At 45.9% G+C, this 16869-nt stretch overlaps 1 protein-coding gene across 1 annotated transcript; it reads right to left on the bottom strand.

The window, feature by feature from the left end:
- Nucleotides 1–3844: 3844 nt before the first annotated feature.
- On the bottom strand, nt 3845–9194 carry LOC123106008 (E3 UFM1-protein ligase 1 homolog). The gene is made up of 12 exons (XM_044528206.1): nt 8715–9194; nt 8324–8409; nt 8099–8164; nt 7922–7990; nt 7548–7637; nt 7365–7430; nt 6364–6410; nt 6231–6294; nt 5412–5489; nt 5254–5316; nt 4512–4604; nt 3845–4195 (listed from the first exon to the last, which is right to left on the bottom strand). The coding sequence occupies exons 2-12, from the start codon at nt 8396–8398 to the stop codon at nt 4091–4093; spliced, it is 816 nt and encodes a 271-aa protein (XP_044384141.1). The 5' UTR covers nt 8399–8409; nt 8715–9194; the 3' UTR covers nt 3845–4090.
- Nucleotides 9195–16869: the final 7675 nt, after the last annotated feature.

Here is a 16869-nt window from a genome sequence, read left to right as displayed (position 1 = left end):
CAAGACGCAGGGCGGACAGCCGTCGCCCTCCACTCATTGGAATCGGCAGCGAGCGCATGGCGAACCTTGTCCCGCCCCTCCTTATTGATCACCATCGAATGCTCAAGGGCCGGCTCTAGGGCCGGCGGAGGACCGGCCGGTGCAAGCAGCTTCCCCTTCTTCTTCCTCGGCTTGGGAGCCATGGCGAGTACCAAAAGAGGGCAAGGCGCCGACACCAGATCTATGCACGCGGCGGCAAGATTGGGAAGGAGGAAACAGGAGCCGGGCACGGTACACTACGAAGGGCGAGTTGCACTGACAACGAGCGGCTGCTGGGTCTACCGGATATCAAGGCGGCATGGGGAAGTGGAGATGCCCATGTCCCATCAACCACCACCTGTCTTCAGGGCCGCAGGCCGATAGGGCCCGCGGCGCTCCGCCTTTGCCCTTTGGCTTCGCCTGGAAGCCAAGTCCGAGCGCGCCTTGGGCCCAGGGGCTACTGTTGGCATCCTGGATTCGGGGGTATCCCGCCCTGCCTGCCTACAGCCCACCACATGGCTTCATTGACGGCCTGGTACGGCCCAGCTCCAACACCAACACCGCAAGACCCTCGCGAGGGGCCAAGCCTTGCGAGGCGGAAGATGCCAAGACCCCCGAAGGAAGTGGCCTCCTCAAGAGGGATCCTGAGGGGCGGAGAGTTCTATGCAAGTTATCTCATGAGGCTCGGCCGAGTGAGCCATGATGACCAAGGTCAGGCGGGCACTAGGCGGGCCCCGGCGGATGCAGAGCGCAGGTTTCCTCTTCGGTGCAAGGGAGGCAAGCCATAGGCGCGGAGTCCCGAGGAATCAACCAAATGTTTCCATTCTGGTGCAACAAGACCAAGACCACCAGGACGGCAAGACGGAGGTCATCATCGAGCCCACCGTAGCGTTACGACCAGAGGATTTTCACAGGCGAAGACTATTTTTGTCAGGATAGACTGTACTACTTGTCCCCTTTCAAATCCCGCCATTGTGGAATCTCTTCCCGCTATTATTTGGGAAGAGGACCAAGGGCACTATATATAGGACTAGCCATCACCATAGGAAGGGGACCGAAACCAGAACAAGTAGAGCACCACACCAGCTCAAGAACACCTCACCTCCTAAGACTTGTTCATCCCTTGTATTAGTTCATCCATAGCCCCTCGAGGCAATCCACTACACCACACTGGATTAGGGTATTACACCACAACGGTGGCCCAAACCAGTATAAATCTCTGTGTCTTTGTGCCTCTTTGAGCTCGATGCATTAGGCTAGGGAGGATCGCGAGTAGGCAGGCTGGACAGATTGAGATCTCCGCACGCACCCTAGAGTACGAACCTCTCAAGGGTTGCCGGATCCCTAAATCCGACAACCAGGCATGTCAACATACGCCTGCTACACTCGTCAGGCTCTGCCTCCGGGATGTCAGGATCCGCGACGTCGGCCATCGAGCGAGCTAGAGATATCGCCGCCTCATTGATTTTTCTTTTTTGAGACAATCCGCTGCCTCGTTGATGGTATTATCTACTCCCTCCGTTCCCAAATATTTATCTTTCTTGAGATTTCAATAAGTGACTACATACGGAACAAAATGAGTGAATCTACACTCTAAAATATGTCTATATACATCCGTATGTGATAGTCCATTTGAAATCTCTAAAATGACAAATATTTAGGAACGGAGGGAGTATCTAATACTAATATAACAACTTGTACCTCGTGGTAGATCCACAAGGCATGGAGGATGATGTAGCAGGACGACAACCGACGGTGCGGGCAGCCGCCGCAGCCGCCACACACGAACGCTGCAAGACAGGATATTTGGAAATAGCAAGAAAGGGGTTATGGAGTAAGTGTAGAGGGGGATGGACCGTACCGGCGCGGAAGCAGTCGCACATCATAATCGCGCCCACGGCAGATCACCGGCGCATTGAGGAGGAACAAAGGAACTGTTCGTTCGGGTTTTTTTTTGAGGGATAACTGTTCGTTCGGGGTGGGATCATAGCGCTAAAACCTAGGCAACTTCGGGTGTTAGCGTCCGAGTGGGAATAAGTGGGCCTTCACGACCCGATTACTGACAGGAACAAACAGTTGGTGGTTCCATGAAGCAGCGGCCCGCGTGCGGCGCGAGCGGGTGACCAGGGAGACACGACTTTCATCTGCATTGTATGTTTGAAGATCCGATGGCTAAGACAGTCAAATCGCTGTGGAGGCTCTTAACTAGTTGCATTGTACTGCTTTTTATTAAAAGAGGTATTTTATATCTTGTCTTTAATTTGTGGCACCTCAGCATTTTTTAAATTACTGCGAGACCTCGGCATTTCACCTATGGATTCAGGTTAAAAATCAAGCACCGGAAGTGCTCTCACGGCATCTCTAATGCGGACCCACAAACATCTCACAACCATTTGGATCGTGCAGTCCGAACCGCGAAAGCCAGCCAACGCGGTCATGTATCGGTCCGGGGGGCGCTTCGATTTCTCTCGCAAATTGGAGACAAAGTGGAGGGAGGTTTGTGGGAGTCCGTACACCCGAAACGTAGGACTCCGACACCTCCGGACCACCCAATCCTCCCTCCCGGTCTCATTTCCTTCCACTCCGCCCCTTCTCTCCCTTACTTTGCATCCGCACCTCCACCTCCGCCGCCGCTGTTGTTCGTCTCCGGCCGCCACAGAGGCATTGTCAGACGTCCGCAACCAGCACCGACGCGCCCTGCTCGCCGTTCAGACGGAGCTTTCCACCCTGGAGTTGTTTGTACCCAGGTACACTTCGCCCTGTCGACGAACCTCCGTGGCGGACACCACGCCCGGCAGGTGTTTGGTCAAATGCCAATGAGCTTATTTTCAAATGTTATGTTATTTTTTAGAGCACGAAGGATGGTGAGCTACTCGACTATGAAGGATGAGTTGTTGTGCGATGCATGGCTTGCCGTATCGGCAGATTTCGTAGCCAGGAGCAAAAGGGAGCCTTTCTGGGAGCAAGTGCATGAAAAGTTTCACGCACGAGAGCACATTGCGCCCTGCGACATGTACATCATTCAACTACGCAATGTGAACTGGCACGCTATCCAGGTTAGCGTCACCAAGTTATGCGCCGTGGTTCATCAGCTCGAGGCAAGGTGGTCATTGCACGCGGCAGAGGACGAGATCGTAAGTTTTCTTTCTCTTGCTTAACTTGCTGATTGACATTCTCCCAATGTTCGTCTAGATGTTATATGTAGCCCGCACTCCTTGCCAACTTGTTGGATATCCGGGATCTAGTGGAATTTAAGATCTTGTTGTACTACACTTAATTTGCATGCTATGTGTGGATCATTAGTGTTATTTTCTATCCAAACTTTGATGAATATCAGCCGGTTTGCATGAATTTTGTTTGATTTGTTAAAATACCGGTTGAAATGTATGCGGCTAGCGTTGGATGGTTTTCTCCCGCATTCGTGTCCACGGACTGGTTCCTGTCCGCGGACGGACGTAAGAGGAAATTTGTGGGTTGGCGATCAAGATGCCCTTATACATCATAACCCAAAAACACGGCACGGACGCACCTGGGTATCAGGGAGCCACATTTCTGAATGTCAAAAAATAAAATAGGAAAGCCACATTTCTTGACTTGAGATACCTTGCTCGAAGGGTAGTGCTGACTCGAGTAAAGACCTCATGGTGACCCCGCAACGTGTCATGTGCACCTTGAGCAAATGGTCCCAACGAGTCCCAAAACCTTGACTGAAAATGCCACGTGCATTCAAATGGAGTTTGAATGGAGGCTTGTCGTCACGGGCGTTTGCAGCCTACTCATACTCGGATGTTTCGAGTGGCACTTGAAGAAAATAATGAGTGTCCAGTTGATCGCAAGATAAAAGGTTCTTAAAAATATTTGCTCGCAGTCATTGTTCAGGAAGGAACTAGCAGAGTTTCAAGGTATTCAAGATGTTCATACATGCTGTGGTTGCTCGTTAAAAAAAATTAAGAAATTGATTCTGCTGCCACACGAAACAACCACAGCTCCAGTGCCAAGGAGGATAGGTAGGTAGATAGATCTGTGTATTTACACAGAGGGCATGGCGTACAATGCACACCATTTTTGCTGCTCACTTTTTGCCTGTGCCCAGGGCCAGGGATTTTAGTTCTGGCATCAGCCTCTCTTCCAGGTCTTCCTGCTTCTCCAGCATTCGGTCCGATGTGCAATCATCTTCCTGCAGGGCAAAGACAAGACAATGCATCATTGCACGAGTGAGCAACAAAGACAGCAGTCCAAGTTCTTTTGTAGTTCTTCCATACGGCAGATGATTGACAAAAGAAATGTTAATGCATGAATCCAATGTAGTTAATGTTTGACCATAGCAGATGATTTCGGGTAAATGGGGAGAGCTCGAAATAGAAATTAAGACTACATATATAGAGTCCAGGGCAGAAACCGGATGAAAGTTATGGGAGGATAACAAACTAATCCTTTTCTAATGCAGACAACAGTGAGCACTGATGTATTTGAAATTGTTGGAGTGGACTTACATCACCAGTAGCAGCATCTTGTAGTGCGAGAAGTTTCACGGTGGTGCCGTGATATTCAGTTAAAACCTTGAAGGTTGAAGCTGGTAGCTTGTCCTGAAAAATAGAAGCAGATGATCACTCAGGTACAGATTTTGCTAAAGTTAACAGTATTATCTGAATATGTGAAATAAGCCAACATTACAGACAGGCGTAAACATCCTAATTATGTAAGCCTCTTATTAAACTAAAACCCAAGGGGCTAAGAAACTATGGCTAGAATGCAGAGGACTGTCGATCATCGATCCAAAAGCCGGCAGGAATTTGATGGTTAACACTAGTTTCTGGAGCTACGTACAGGAATTATAATATCTGTTATGCTGTTTCAACGTATCAGACAAATATAGTACTCCCTCCGTTTCTTTTTAGTCTGCATATAAGGTTTGGTCAAAGTCAAGCTTTGTAGAGTTTGACTAACTTTATATTAAAAACTATAAACATTCACAATATAAAATCAATATTATCAGATGCACCATGAAACATATTTTCATACTATATAGTTTTAGTATTGTAGATGTTTATATTTTTTCATATAAATTTGGTCAAACTTTGTGTAGTTTGACTTTGACCAAATCTTATATGCGAAGTAAAAAGAAACGGAGGGAGTATCAAAGATTCTGTGATCAGGATACTGTTACTAAAAGTTAAGATATTCTACTTGACTTGCGTTAAGTATATTTTAAAGAGAATGCAAATAAAAAATTACCTTCAGTAGTGTGATGACAGCACGAACAGCACTTTCAGGTGCCTGAAGAGCCTTGTTGTATGCCTACAAAATATTCAAAAAGGATGTTTCTCAGGCCAGCCTATAAATGCAGAGAGAAAGCAGGAGTGTTATTTCAGGAAAGGTACAATCAAGCAAACCTGGAGAAAAAGCAGAGCAACAACTTTTGGGAGGAAGGACACTGGATCAGTCTCTGAAGAAACTTGTGCTGTCAAATCCTTCAATTCATAGAAATTAAGGTGTCAAATAATTAGCGCGGAATTCGTCCATAAAGAAATTTAGCATGTATGAATTCACACCCTACCAATCTATAAGAGCGCCTACGAATCTAACGAAAAGGGCAGCCCGGTGCATGTAGCTCCCGCTTGCGCAGGGTCCGGGGAAGGATCTGACCACTTTGGGTCTATTGTACGCAGCCTTTCCCTGCATTTCTGTTAGAGGCTGTTTCCAGGACTTGAACCCGTGACCTCATGGTCACAAGGCAGCAACTTTACCACTGCGCCAGTGCTCGAGTCTAACAATCTTGGTAAATTTATATTATCATATCATGGTGATTTTGACTTGCATTCTGCTATTCTGTACTTGCACTACTTTGATGCTTAAAAACACAAGAAACAACATTTTTTTAACCGTGGAAAATACCATATTTTCAGAGAAACAAAGATCGTACTGTAAGACAGGGCTTTAAAAAGTGCTACCAGAATGGTTCAGGTTATTTGAGCGGTTTGCTAAGTTTAGAATATGAAAAGTGAAAACACAAGAAACAATTAATGTTTGGGGCATATCAAATAAGTGATGAACTGATAATACTCATTCCACCAGAACTGGGGATCAAAGGGGAAAGTTTAGGGCATAAACCAGCAAAAACTAAAAACCTGTTAGGCCCAGATCAATAAAGTCGGTTCTCACTGGTTTTCCAGACTCTGGTATTACTATCAAGATAGAAGATACCAACATACCTTGTGGTAGGAACGCAGCATTGATCGCTCTAGTCCTTCATCAAGCTTCTTAAATAACAAGCCACTGAAAAAGAGAGTAAGCACTTTGATAATCCAGCCAATGTGGAAAGCAAATACAAACGTAAAATGTTACCTTTCCTCTGCTGCATCTCTTAAGGCGTCCATAAATGAATCAAACCGCTGTTGTGAATTTCGAGGAAAATGTTAGAAAGAGCTACAAAGTCCAGTTATATTTGAAGTTGTGGATCTCAAAGACATAGCAACAGTCACGTATTCGTTTGTTATTTAGTATATGCGTTTAGACAAGAAAGAACTCACCAGTCATATGCTGAGGAACATGCACATTTTATCAACTAGCAATGAATAACAGATTGGTGAGGAAGATGCTTCTTACATGCAATCTTATATCTGAACTAGTTTGTCAGCCCTAGTATGAATTATATACACTTTCTGAAAAAGGAATTGAAGACATAATAAATCAATAAGAAATTGAACCCATATCTTTACATCGCAACATTTCTTTTCAGGGTATCTGCTGCATATTTAATTGACTACTCCCTCTGTGCCGAATTATAAGATATTTTAGATATTTCAATATGGGCTACATACGGATTAAAATGAATAAACATACACACTAAAACGCGTCTAGATACATTCATTTTCGAAAAAAGGTAAAAATCTTATAATTCGAAACAGAGGTAGTAGTAATTAAAGGATCAAATAATTGGTGTCGTAGAACATACAGAAAATGAACATGAAGTGGATTTCATTGTTAGTCCACAGAATGACAGGATATTGTGCACGGTATAGGTGTTGGGTATTTACAACATAGCATCTTGGCAATCTGGTGATAAACATAATGCAGGATGCTTCACGGAAGAACTTCATTTCTATATAGATCATCGCATCAAAAATGTTTAGTAATTTGTCATGTTCATCATCTAAATGTCTGACCTACCCTAGAGACCCAGACTAAAAGTTTTTATGGTGTGTTAGATTGTTAACTGTAGGTGGTAACATATTACCAGAATTTAAGCTGTTATGCATACTAGATTTCGAACAAGAAAAATACGAACTATGGAGTTCAAGGCTTCAATCAATTCATCAAACAATATTTTTTGGTTACAGACAAACCTTTCCCTCCACTGCTTCTATTAAAGCTTGAGCCTTCGATGACAATTGCCCTGGAAGATTCTTTGCCTGATTTTTTTTTAACAAAGAGCAACCCACAAAGTTAAACAAAATGAAATTTTCATCCAGAATTGACACAGGCAAACATTGCATAACATATGTAAAAATGAAATAAGTGAACTGTACCAGAAAAGTACGCTCAGTACTGCTCAGCTGAACATCCTGTTCTTCGCTGTCTTCAAACTCCATTCCATTCTTCAATTTGTTGTCCTTGTCCTATCGGTAGTTCAGTGCAAAATACATGTGCTAGTCAGAGAATTAGGTTACAAAACCTTCTAAACGACTTAGATTATAATTCATAAGCTAGTCACAGTTTCTTAGTTCGTCGCGCAAGAAAGATCACGAGTAGGGAAATAACACAATCAGGGCTGCATATTATTTGAAGGGTTCTGTTGCAAGGGTAAAATTAAAGCCAAAATGAATACATCACGAAATTATTTATGAATTATAATCTTGCACGCAAAGTCGCAAACCCCACTGTGTGAGCTTATAGAAGTTACCAGACTAAATAAAATCTTGTTGACTACTGGAGTAGCCATAGTTCTTAGCAGATGATCGTGTAATATGCCCTGAAAACCAGAAAACAGGTAAAGAAAAGGACCGTAAGTAAAGGCTGATAACGTATTGAGTAGCAAGCGATGTTGTAAGAATGATGCCCATAGGCTGTAGCAGCTTACAGCGGTAGCAGGATCATCCTCAAACACATCTAGAGCTTTCTCATAGAGTTGCATATCGAGGACAGCCTGACGGTGGCAAAGAACAATATTGAAAAAAGTAAGATGATCTAGCACCAGAAGAGAAATGAAGGAAAGCAATTTAGCAATAGCGAACAATTTCAAGGGTATCCAGAAACTATATTATAGAAAGAAAGCACAAAGTAATTGGATGCAAAAGCAGATTACCTCATCTAGCTGCTTTTGCAGGTTATGAAGCACACGTGGCTTCCTTTCAGCATTTTCTGACAGCATGGTGTTCATTTTCTTCTTCCCTGCATCAATAAGCATTTGCCCCAGGTGAAGAGGACAATAATTTAATTGGGCCATTTAAGTCGTCTGAGCCTAATGTTGGTATTAAAAGTTAGGGGCGATGCTCCAGCGGCAATGCTCGGATGCTAGACCTCTGGAATGAGCGAGAGGTCTGCTTGCTCGTGTGAGTCTAGCGACGCCACGCGCACGACCTAGCAACTATCGGAACGACGCCGGCGACCAAACCGAACGGTGGCGCTCCCGGAGGTCGTGCTCCGAGGACGAAATCGAGGGTGGAGAGGTTGGGGCTTTTGGCGCGGCTGCTCACCTGGTGATGCTGGCGTAGCCGAAAATGGCGGAGGAGGTCTGTCGGCGGCGAATCTGAACGGTGACGGCGATCAGCTGAAGAGGAGGAGGTCGAGCAATTCGACGGCGTGGAGGCGTCCGAGCTCGAGGTCGTCCGAGTAGAGGAAGTAGTCGTGCAGGCGGGGCTCCCGGTCACGAAGAAAACGCCGGCGGAGGACGCTGGCCACGGTGGCCTGCTCCGGCGATGCTCTGGTGCTCCTCGGTTTGCTTGGTGGGGAAGAGAACAGAAAGGGGAGACCCACCTGGCAGCGGCGGAAGGGAGAGGGGGGGTTAGGGTTAGGATTTGGGTGGCTGGGGAGGCTTCAAGGGGAGAGGAGAGCCGCGGTGGTTGCTCGCTGATGTCGGCCGGCACACGCGTCCCTCGATCTCTCTGGAGAAGACGACAGCGCGGAGAGGGCAGGTGGAGGTCCAGCGGGCTTGGGCCGGCTGTGTGGACTGCGCACGCTCTAGTTGTGCACTGACATCCTGTTTGCTCAAAAAGAAAAGCTGAGACGAGAGGGAGGGCTGGTTAAATTCTTCTTTTTCTTTTAAAGAAAAAATTATGACGTGGTTAGCGGGCGCCCGAGCGCTTGTTGGTGGGATTTGGCGCTTTTCCAAATGTGGAAATAACAAGCATTTATTTGTGGGTCCAAAAAATTAAAAAACATGTAACTTTTGATTTAAGTGTTGAAATTCAATTTCGTTTTCATAGCTGGGTTTCTCGCGACGAGGCCTTCAAAACTAGATCTCATATAGACATTGTTAAGAAAATCGTTAACTGGTAGCTGCTCGGTTGCCAGGTGATTAGAGGATTAATCAGCTAATCGGCAAGTTAATCGGCCATTTAATCAATTAATCGGACGATTTATCGATTTATAGGCTACTCGACGACCCTACGAGTAGGGATTAATCGGCAAGTTAACTGGTTAATCGGATGAATTCTTGAACAGGTCATATAGATAGGTTTCGTTAAACTTTTTTTAGGCAACTTTGGGTACGATTGTGGCAATTTTAGTGATATAGGAAAGCAACTTTATTATTTTTGTCTAGTAGGACTGTCTAATAGGTTGGTTTGTGTAAAAATAAGAAAATTACACAAAAACATGATGCACCTTTAGTGCTACAGATAAGTAACTTTATTGCACTATGTGTATCAATGAATTTTACTAACATTATCACAACTTGTCTACCATGGTTGCTTAGTTGCCTACCATGGATACTAACTTGCCCATCATTGATGCTCAGTTGCCTATAATAATACAAAATTGGCCTACCATTGATCTCCAGTTACATGCTATTGATAATTAGTTACCTACCATTGTTGCTTAGTTGTCTAACTTTGCAAATTGGTGGCCTACAATATTATGAAGTTGCTTATCATTACTTTTTCTTAAGTTGCCTAAAACACTATGAAGTTGCCTATCAGTGATGCTCAGTTAACTGGGATTACTATTTCAGTTGCTTACAATACATTAATAAGTTGTCAATCAATGTTGCTATATATGAAACTAAGTTGCTTACCACACTGAAAAAGTATTGTATGCAACTTATGATAATGTTATCCTACTAACTAGTCATGACAGACAACTTAGGATAATGTTAGGATACCTCAGAAAGTAAGTTTCCTTTAGTACTATCAACTTGGAGATGAAGCTAGTTATGGTAGAATACTTGTGTTATGCACTCGAGTGCATCACAAAAAAGGTTAGCAACTTTTGGGTCTACTTATACAACTCAAGTGCAGTCACATCACTCATGTGTACTCTAACTTGGTATCTAGAAAAAAAGAAACGACATATGGAAAAATCTAAGTTCACCATTGATGGGACTATTGGAGGCATAACAAGGATAATAACTTTAAGATCGTTATGCACTTGCACTACAAAAAAATACACTTCTGTGATGATACGTGTTTGTCATAGTAGGTCGTGTTTTTTGTATCCATGATGATTTTATGACAGAATCAAGATAGTCATACCTGTGATGTCATAGAAGTGTTTCATGACATTACCAAAATTATCATCACGGAAGTGTCCACTTCAATGACGATAAATCGCGCGTCATAGAAGTGCTTTCGTCAAGGGTGACCGACACATGGCATCCACCGTAACGGAACGTCGTTAAGCTATCGGGTCTGGTTTTGGATCCGATAACCCCTTAATAGCCCTAACCAATGGGGATTTTCCATGTGTAAAATCATCATTGGCTGGAGGAAACACGTGTCGGCTCATCGTTGGGATAGATGTCATCCACTCATTGGACAGAAGGTGCCTATGATACATCGACACGTGGCACAGCCCAACAGTGGCCCATTCCTATGAAAAGGCCGGCCCGTTTGACTTGGTCAAAAGGTGGCGGGCCGGTCCATGGAAAGCCTGTTAACGGCATGTTTGCATATAGCCCATTTACAGCCCGCTAACCCAAGGCCCATCACGCCCTATCCGAATTAGGCCCAGTAGCGTCATTTGGGCCATCCAATATTGTCACATCCCTAGTTCTGGTATGCATTAGGCTAGCCTTCATGTGAGCATCATGTTTAAATTCTAATGAAATTTGAATTGAGGAATTTTCAAAAGCCTCAGAAGACCTCTAAAAATAACCAACATTTAAATCTCATCAAATGAGTCCAAGAAAATGTTCCTGTTATTCTGTGAAAATATTGGCATGAGGTAAAACTCAAACCAATATTTTTGGAGGCACAGAAATAATTTATTTTGGGCCTTTGATTTAAATCAATAACATATTTGGGTTGGAATTATTTCTGCTATATAAGAAATAATGTTCAAATATTTTTGTAAATTTGCTTGTGGCCTTGGACTATCTCTTTGAGCTCACACAAAAATTTACAGAAAGTTTTAAAATGATTTAGTTCTCAAACTAAATAAAAAAAATAACAGAAAATAAAAATAGAAAAAGAACAGAGGCTCACCTGGAACTTACCTGGCGGCCACCAAGCCCACCTGGGCCTCACCTGTGTGGCCCAGGAGCCGGCCCAACCCACCTGGCCTGGTGCCAGTCATCCCCAACCTCTGCCAGTAGGCAGAGGAGGGAGAACGCATGGCGCGCGCGGGCGCCACGCCACCAGGCTGCCTGCCTGCGTCGCCTGGCCACCGCGACGCCTCGCGTCTTCTCCTCGGTGCCGCCCCGACCCCCTGGACCCCCTCGCTCTCTCCCTCTCCCTCGTTCCCCTCCTCTGTCTCATTCTCTCATGCACACCCGAATGCGTCGTGGCCGCCGTTCGTCACCACCGCGGCCACCGGCCAGCGCTAGACCCATGGACCAGCCCCCGAGCTCCGCTGTGCCACCCTCGTCCTCTCCGTCAGCTCACATGGCCGGAAGAGCTCCAACGCGCCGCCCCCGACCACTTCTTCATCGTCGGCCGCCGCGGATCTTCATCGCCGACTCGCCGCCGTCCGAGCTTTCCCGAGCACGCCGAGTCCACCACTGCACTCCACGTGAGCTCCTGATCATCCTCCCCCTCTCCATTCTCTCTCTAGCATGCCGTAGCCGCCGCGCCTCTCTCACCCGACAGCACGCCGCCGCACGAGCTCGTCGCCGACGAGGCTCCGGTGGCCATTTGGTTCCGTGCGTGCCTCTGTTGGGTTTGTGAGCTCTCATAGAACGCGTAGGTGCTAACCGTAGATCCTCCCGTGCACGGCGTCGTCGTTTTCATCGGCGCCCGAACTCTGGCCGCCGCCACAACCTCGCTTCCGGCGAACGCCGGCCACCCCGCACCCTTCCGTTGGTTCCCCTGGATGCGCGCGGCCACGGGCTACCTCCTGGTGGCCTTCGCGCATCCAGCCGTCGCCCGCAGCTCAAGTCCGGCGAGTTGCCGCCGCAGTTTAGGTCGCCGCCGGCCAAACTCCAGCGTGCCGACGTGGCCGCGTAATTAGTGCTAATCAACACCAGCTAAACCACCGTTAGACACTGACAGCGGGCCCCGCAGCGGGTCAAACCCCGAGTCAATGCGGGATTAGTGTATGTCTCACTGACCAGTGGACCCCACGGGTCAGGTTTGACCCTGTTGACCTTGCTAACGTCATGCTGTCATCATGCTGACGCAGTAAGTGATTTTCTGGATTTTAATTAAACCAGGAAATTCCAGAAAATAGTATAAACTTCTAAAAATCATATAAAATCAACCGTAACTCCAAATGAGCTAAATTATATATGCAAAATGATCAAAAAAATCCAATCTATCCATCTGTACTATTTTCATGCATGTTAGAACAACTTATAGCTGCTGTTTAGCACAAATCATATAAATGGCATTTGAATTTCACATATGGAGTTTGGATTTGAACTTAGGGTTCAAACCAACTTCATTTAACTTTGTTGCTAGCTGCATTAGCTCAAAACACCAGCATGTTGCCATGTCATGAGCATGCATCATAATGTGCATTGCATTGATTGTGTTTCCTCTCTGTTGCCGGTAATTGTTCCCTCTCGATAGACGTGGTTCCGACGATGAGTTCGATGACACCGATGAAGAATTATACTATCTTCAGAAGTGCCAGGCAAGCAAAACCCCCTTGTTCATTCCGATACAATCCTACTCTCTCGCTCCTGCTCTCTTTTACTGCATTAGGACAACACCGATTCATCTGTTACTTGTTGCGGTAGTTGAACCCGTTATCCTCTGCATGACCTGTCATTGCCACAGTAAATAGATGAAACCCACTAGCATGAGTAGGAGTTGTTTGAGCCCTGTTATGCCTACTCATTCATGCTTGTTTGTCATGCCTGCTATTGCTTAGAGTTGTGTCAGGTCTGATTCATCGGGGATGAATCGAAGGTGTGTGAACATGTCCTACTGTTGAGAGCTAAGTGTGTGAACACGATTTGGTAAAGGTAGCGGTGAGAGGCCATGTAGGAGTACATGGTGGGTTGTCTCATTGCAGCCGTCCTCAGGAACTGAGTTCTGTGTTTGTGATCCATGAACAGTTACTACCACACATTGGGCTCCGGGCACTCCAAGCTCTCTCGACTTATTAATCAACTCGATCTTTGTCCAGGAGTTGCAACTAGTGTTGGGGAACGTAGCAGAAATTCAAAATTTTCCTACGTGTCACCAAGATCTATCTAAGGAAAAACCAGCAACGAGGGGAAGGAGAGTGCATCCACATACCCTTGTAGATCGCTAAGCGGAAGCGTTCAAGAGAACGGGATTGAAGGAGTCGTACTCGTCGTGATCCAAATCACCGGAGATCCTAGTGCCGAACGGACGGCACCTCCGCGTTCAACACACGTACAGCCCGGTGACGTCTCCCATGCCTTGATCCAGCAAGGAGAGAGGGAGAGGTTGAGGAAGACTCCATCCAGCAGCAGCACAACGGCGTGGTGGTGATGGAGGAGCATGGCAATCCTGCAGGGCTTCGCCAAGCACCGCGGGAGAGGAGGAGTACTTGGGAGAGGGGGAGGGCTGCGCCAGAACATGTGGTTCGGCTGTCCTCCCACCCCCCACATATATATAGGGGCAAGGGAGAGGGGGGCCGGCCCCCTCAGATCCAATCTGAGGAGGGGGCGGCGGCCAAGGGGGGGAGGAGTGCCTCCCAAGTCAAGTGGAGGCCCTCCCCCTTAGGGTTTTCCCCTTCCCATGCGCATGGGCCTTGGGGGGGCTGGTGCCCCTGGCCCATTAAGGCTAGGGCGCCCCCCTACAGCCCATGCTACTGTATTGGACGTGGTGGAACAATTTCCGGACCTCCGGACCCCTCCGGAATCCTCCGGAACCTTCTGGAAGCTTCCCGGTACAATACCGAAAAAACCCGAACTTTTTCCGGAACCCGAACAACAACTTTCCATATATAAATCTTTACCTCCGGACCATTCCGGAACTCCTCGTGACGTCCGGGATCTCATCCGGGACTCCGAACAACATTCGGTAACCACATACAAACTTCCTTTATAACCCTAGCGTCATCGAACCTTAAGTGTGTAGACCCTACGGGTTCGGGAACCATGCAGACATGACCGAGACGTTCTCCGGTCAATAACCAACAGCGGGATCTGGATACCCATGTTGGCTCCCACATGTTCCACGATGATCTCATCGGATGAACCACGATGTCAAGGACTCAATCAATCCCGTATACAATTCCCTTTGTCTAGCGGTATTGTACTTGCCCGAGATTCGATCGTCGGTATACCGATACCTTGTTCAATCTCGTTACCGGCAAGTCTCTTTACTCGTTCCGTAACACATCATCCCGTGATCAACCCCTTGGTCACATTGTGCACATTATGATGATGTCCTACCGAGTGGGCCCAGAGATACCTCTCCGTCACACGGAGTGACAAATCCCAGTCTCGATTCGTGCCAACCCAACAGACACTTTCGGAGATACCTGTAGTGCACCTTTATAGCCACCCAGTTACGTTGTGACGTTTGGTACACCCAAAGCATTCCTACGGTATCCGGGAGTTGCACAATCTCATGGTCTAAGGAAATGATACTTGACATTAGAAAAGCTTTAGCATACGAACTACACGATCTTTGTGCTAGGCTTAGGATTGGGTCTTGTCCATCACATCATTCTGCTAATGATGTGATCCCGTTATCAACGACATCCAATGTCCATGGTTAGGAAACCGTAACCATCTATTGATCAACGAGCTAGTCAACAGAGGCTTACTAGGGACATGGTGTTGTCTATGTATCCACACATGTATCTGAGTTTCCTATCAATACAATTATAGCATGGATAATAAACGATTATCATGAACAAGGAAATATAATAATAACTAATTTATTATTGCCTCTAGGGCATATTTCCAACAGTCTCCCACTTGCACTAGAGTCAATAATCTAGTTCACATCGCCATGTGATTAACACTGATAGGTCACATCGCCATGTGACCAACATCCAAAGAGTTTACTAGTGTCTTAAACTAGTTCACATCATCATGTGATTAAGACTCAATGAGTTCTGGGGTTTGATCATGTTTTGCTTGTGAGAGAGGTTTTAGTCAACGGGTCTGCAACATTCAGATCCGTATGTACTTCGCAAATCTCTAGGTCATATTGTAAATGCTGCTTCCACGCTCCACTTGAAGCTATTCCAAATGGTTGCTCCACTATACGTATCCGGTTTGCTACTCAGAGTCACTCGGATAGGTGTTAAAGCTTGCATCGACGTAACCCTTTACGCCGAACTCTTTATCACCTCCATAATCGAGAAACATGTCCTTATTTACTCCAAGGACAATTTTGACCGCTGTCCAATGATCCATTCCTGGATCATTCTTGTACCCCTTGACTGACTCATGGCAAGGCACACTTCCGGTGCGGTACACAGCATAGCATACTATAGAGCCTACGTCTGAAGCATAGGGGACGACCTTCGTCCTTTCTCTCTTTTCTGCCGTGGTCGAGCTTTAAGTCTTAACTTCATACCTTACATCTCAGGCAAGAACTCCTTCTTTGACTGATCCATCTTGAACACCTTCAAGATCATGTCAAGGTATATGCTCATTTGAAAGTATTATTAAACATTTTGATCTATCTTATAGATCTTGATGCTTATTGTTCAAGTAGCCTAATCCAGGTTTTCCATTGAAAAACACTTTTCAAACAACCCTATATGCTTTCAGAATTCTACATCATTTCTGATCAACAATATGTCAACAACATATACTCATCAGAAATTCTATAGTGCTCCCACTCACTTCTTTGGAAATACAAGTTTCTCATAAACTTTGTATAAACCCAAAATCTTTGATCATCTCATCAAAGCGTACATTCCAACTCCGAGATGCTTACTCCAGTCCTTAGAAGGATTGCTGGAGCCAGCATACCTTTTAGCATCCTTAGGATCGACAAAACCTTTCTGATTGTATCACATACAACCTTTCCTTACGAAAACTGGTAAGGAAACTCGTTTTGACATCCATTTGCCAGATTTCATAAATGCAGCTAATGCTAACATGATTCCGACGGACTTAAGCATCGCTACAAATGAGAAAATCTCATCGTAGTCAACTCCTTGAACTTGTGAAAAACTCTTCGCCACAAGTCGAGCTTCATAGACGGTGACATTACCGTCCACGTCCGTCTTCTTCTTAAAGATCCATTTATCTCAATGGCTTGCCGATCATCGGGCAAGTCCACCAAAGTCCATGCTTTGTTATGATACATGGAT

The sequence above is a fragment of the Triticum aestivum genome, chromosome 1B (genome assembly GCF_018294505.1).
Source record: "Triticum aestivum cultivar Chinese Spring chromosome 1B, IWGSC CS RefSeq v2.1, whole genome shotgun sequence".
NCBI lineage: Eukaryota > Viridiplantae > Streptophyta > Magnoliopsida > Poales > Poaceae > Triticum > Triticum aestivum.
The sequence above is the reverse complement of the archived record's forward strand: the minus strand, read 5'-3'. Positions and strand labels throughout refer to the sequence as shown.

Coding starts and splice junctions, on each gene's coding strand:
- LOC123106008 (XM_044528206.1), bottom strand. CDS start 8,398: ATGAACACCATGCTGTCAGAAAATGCTGAAAGGAAGCCACGTGTGCTT. Junction 7,638..7,921: donor ACAAGATTTTATTTAGTCTG/GTAACTTCTATA, acceptor AACTACCGATAG/GACAAGGACAACAAATTGAA. Junction 5,317..5,411: donor TTGCTCTGCTTTTTCTCCAG/GTTTGCTTGATT, acceptor AATATTTTGTAG/GCATACAACAAGGCTCTTCA.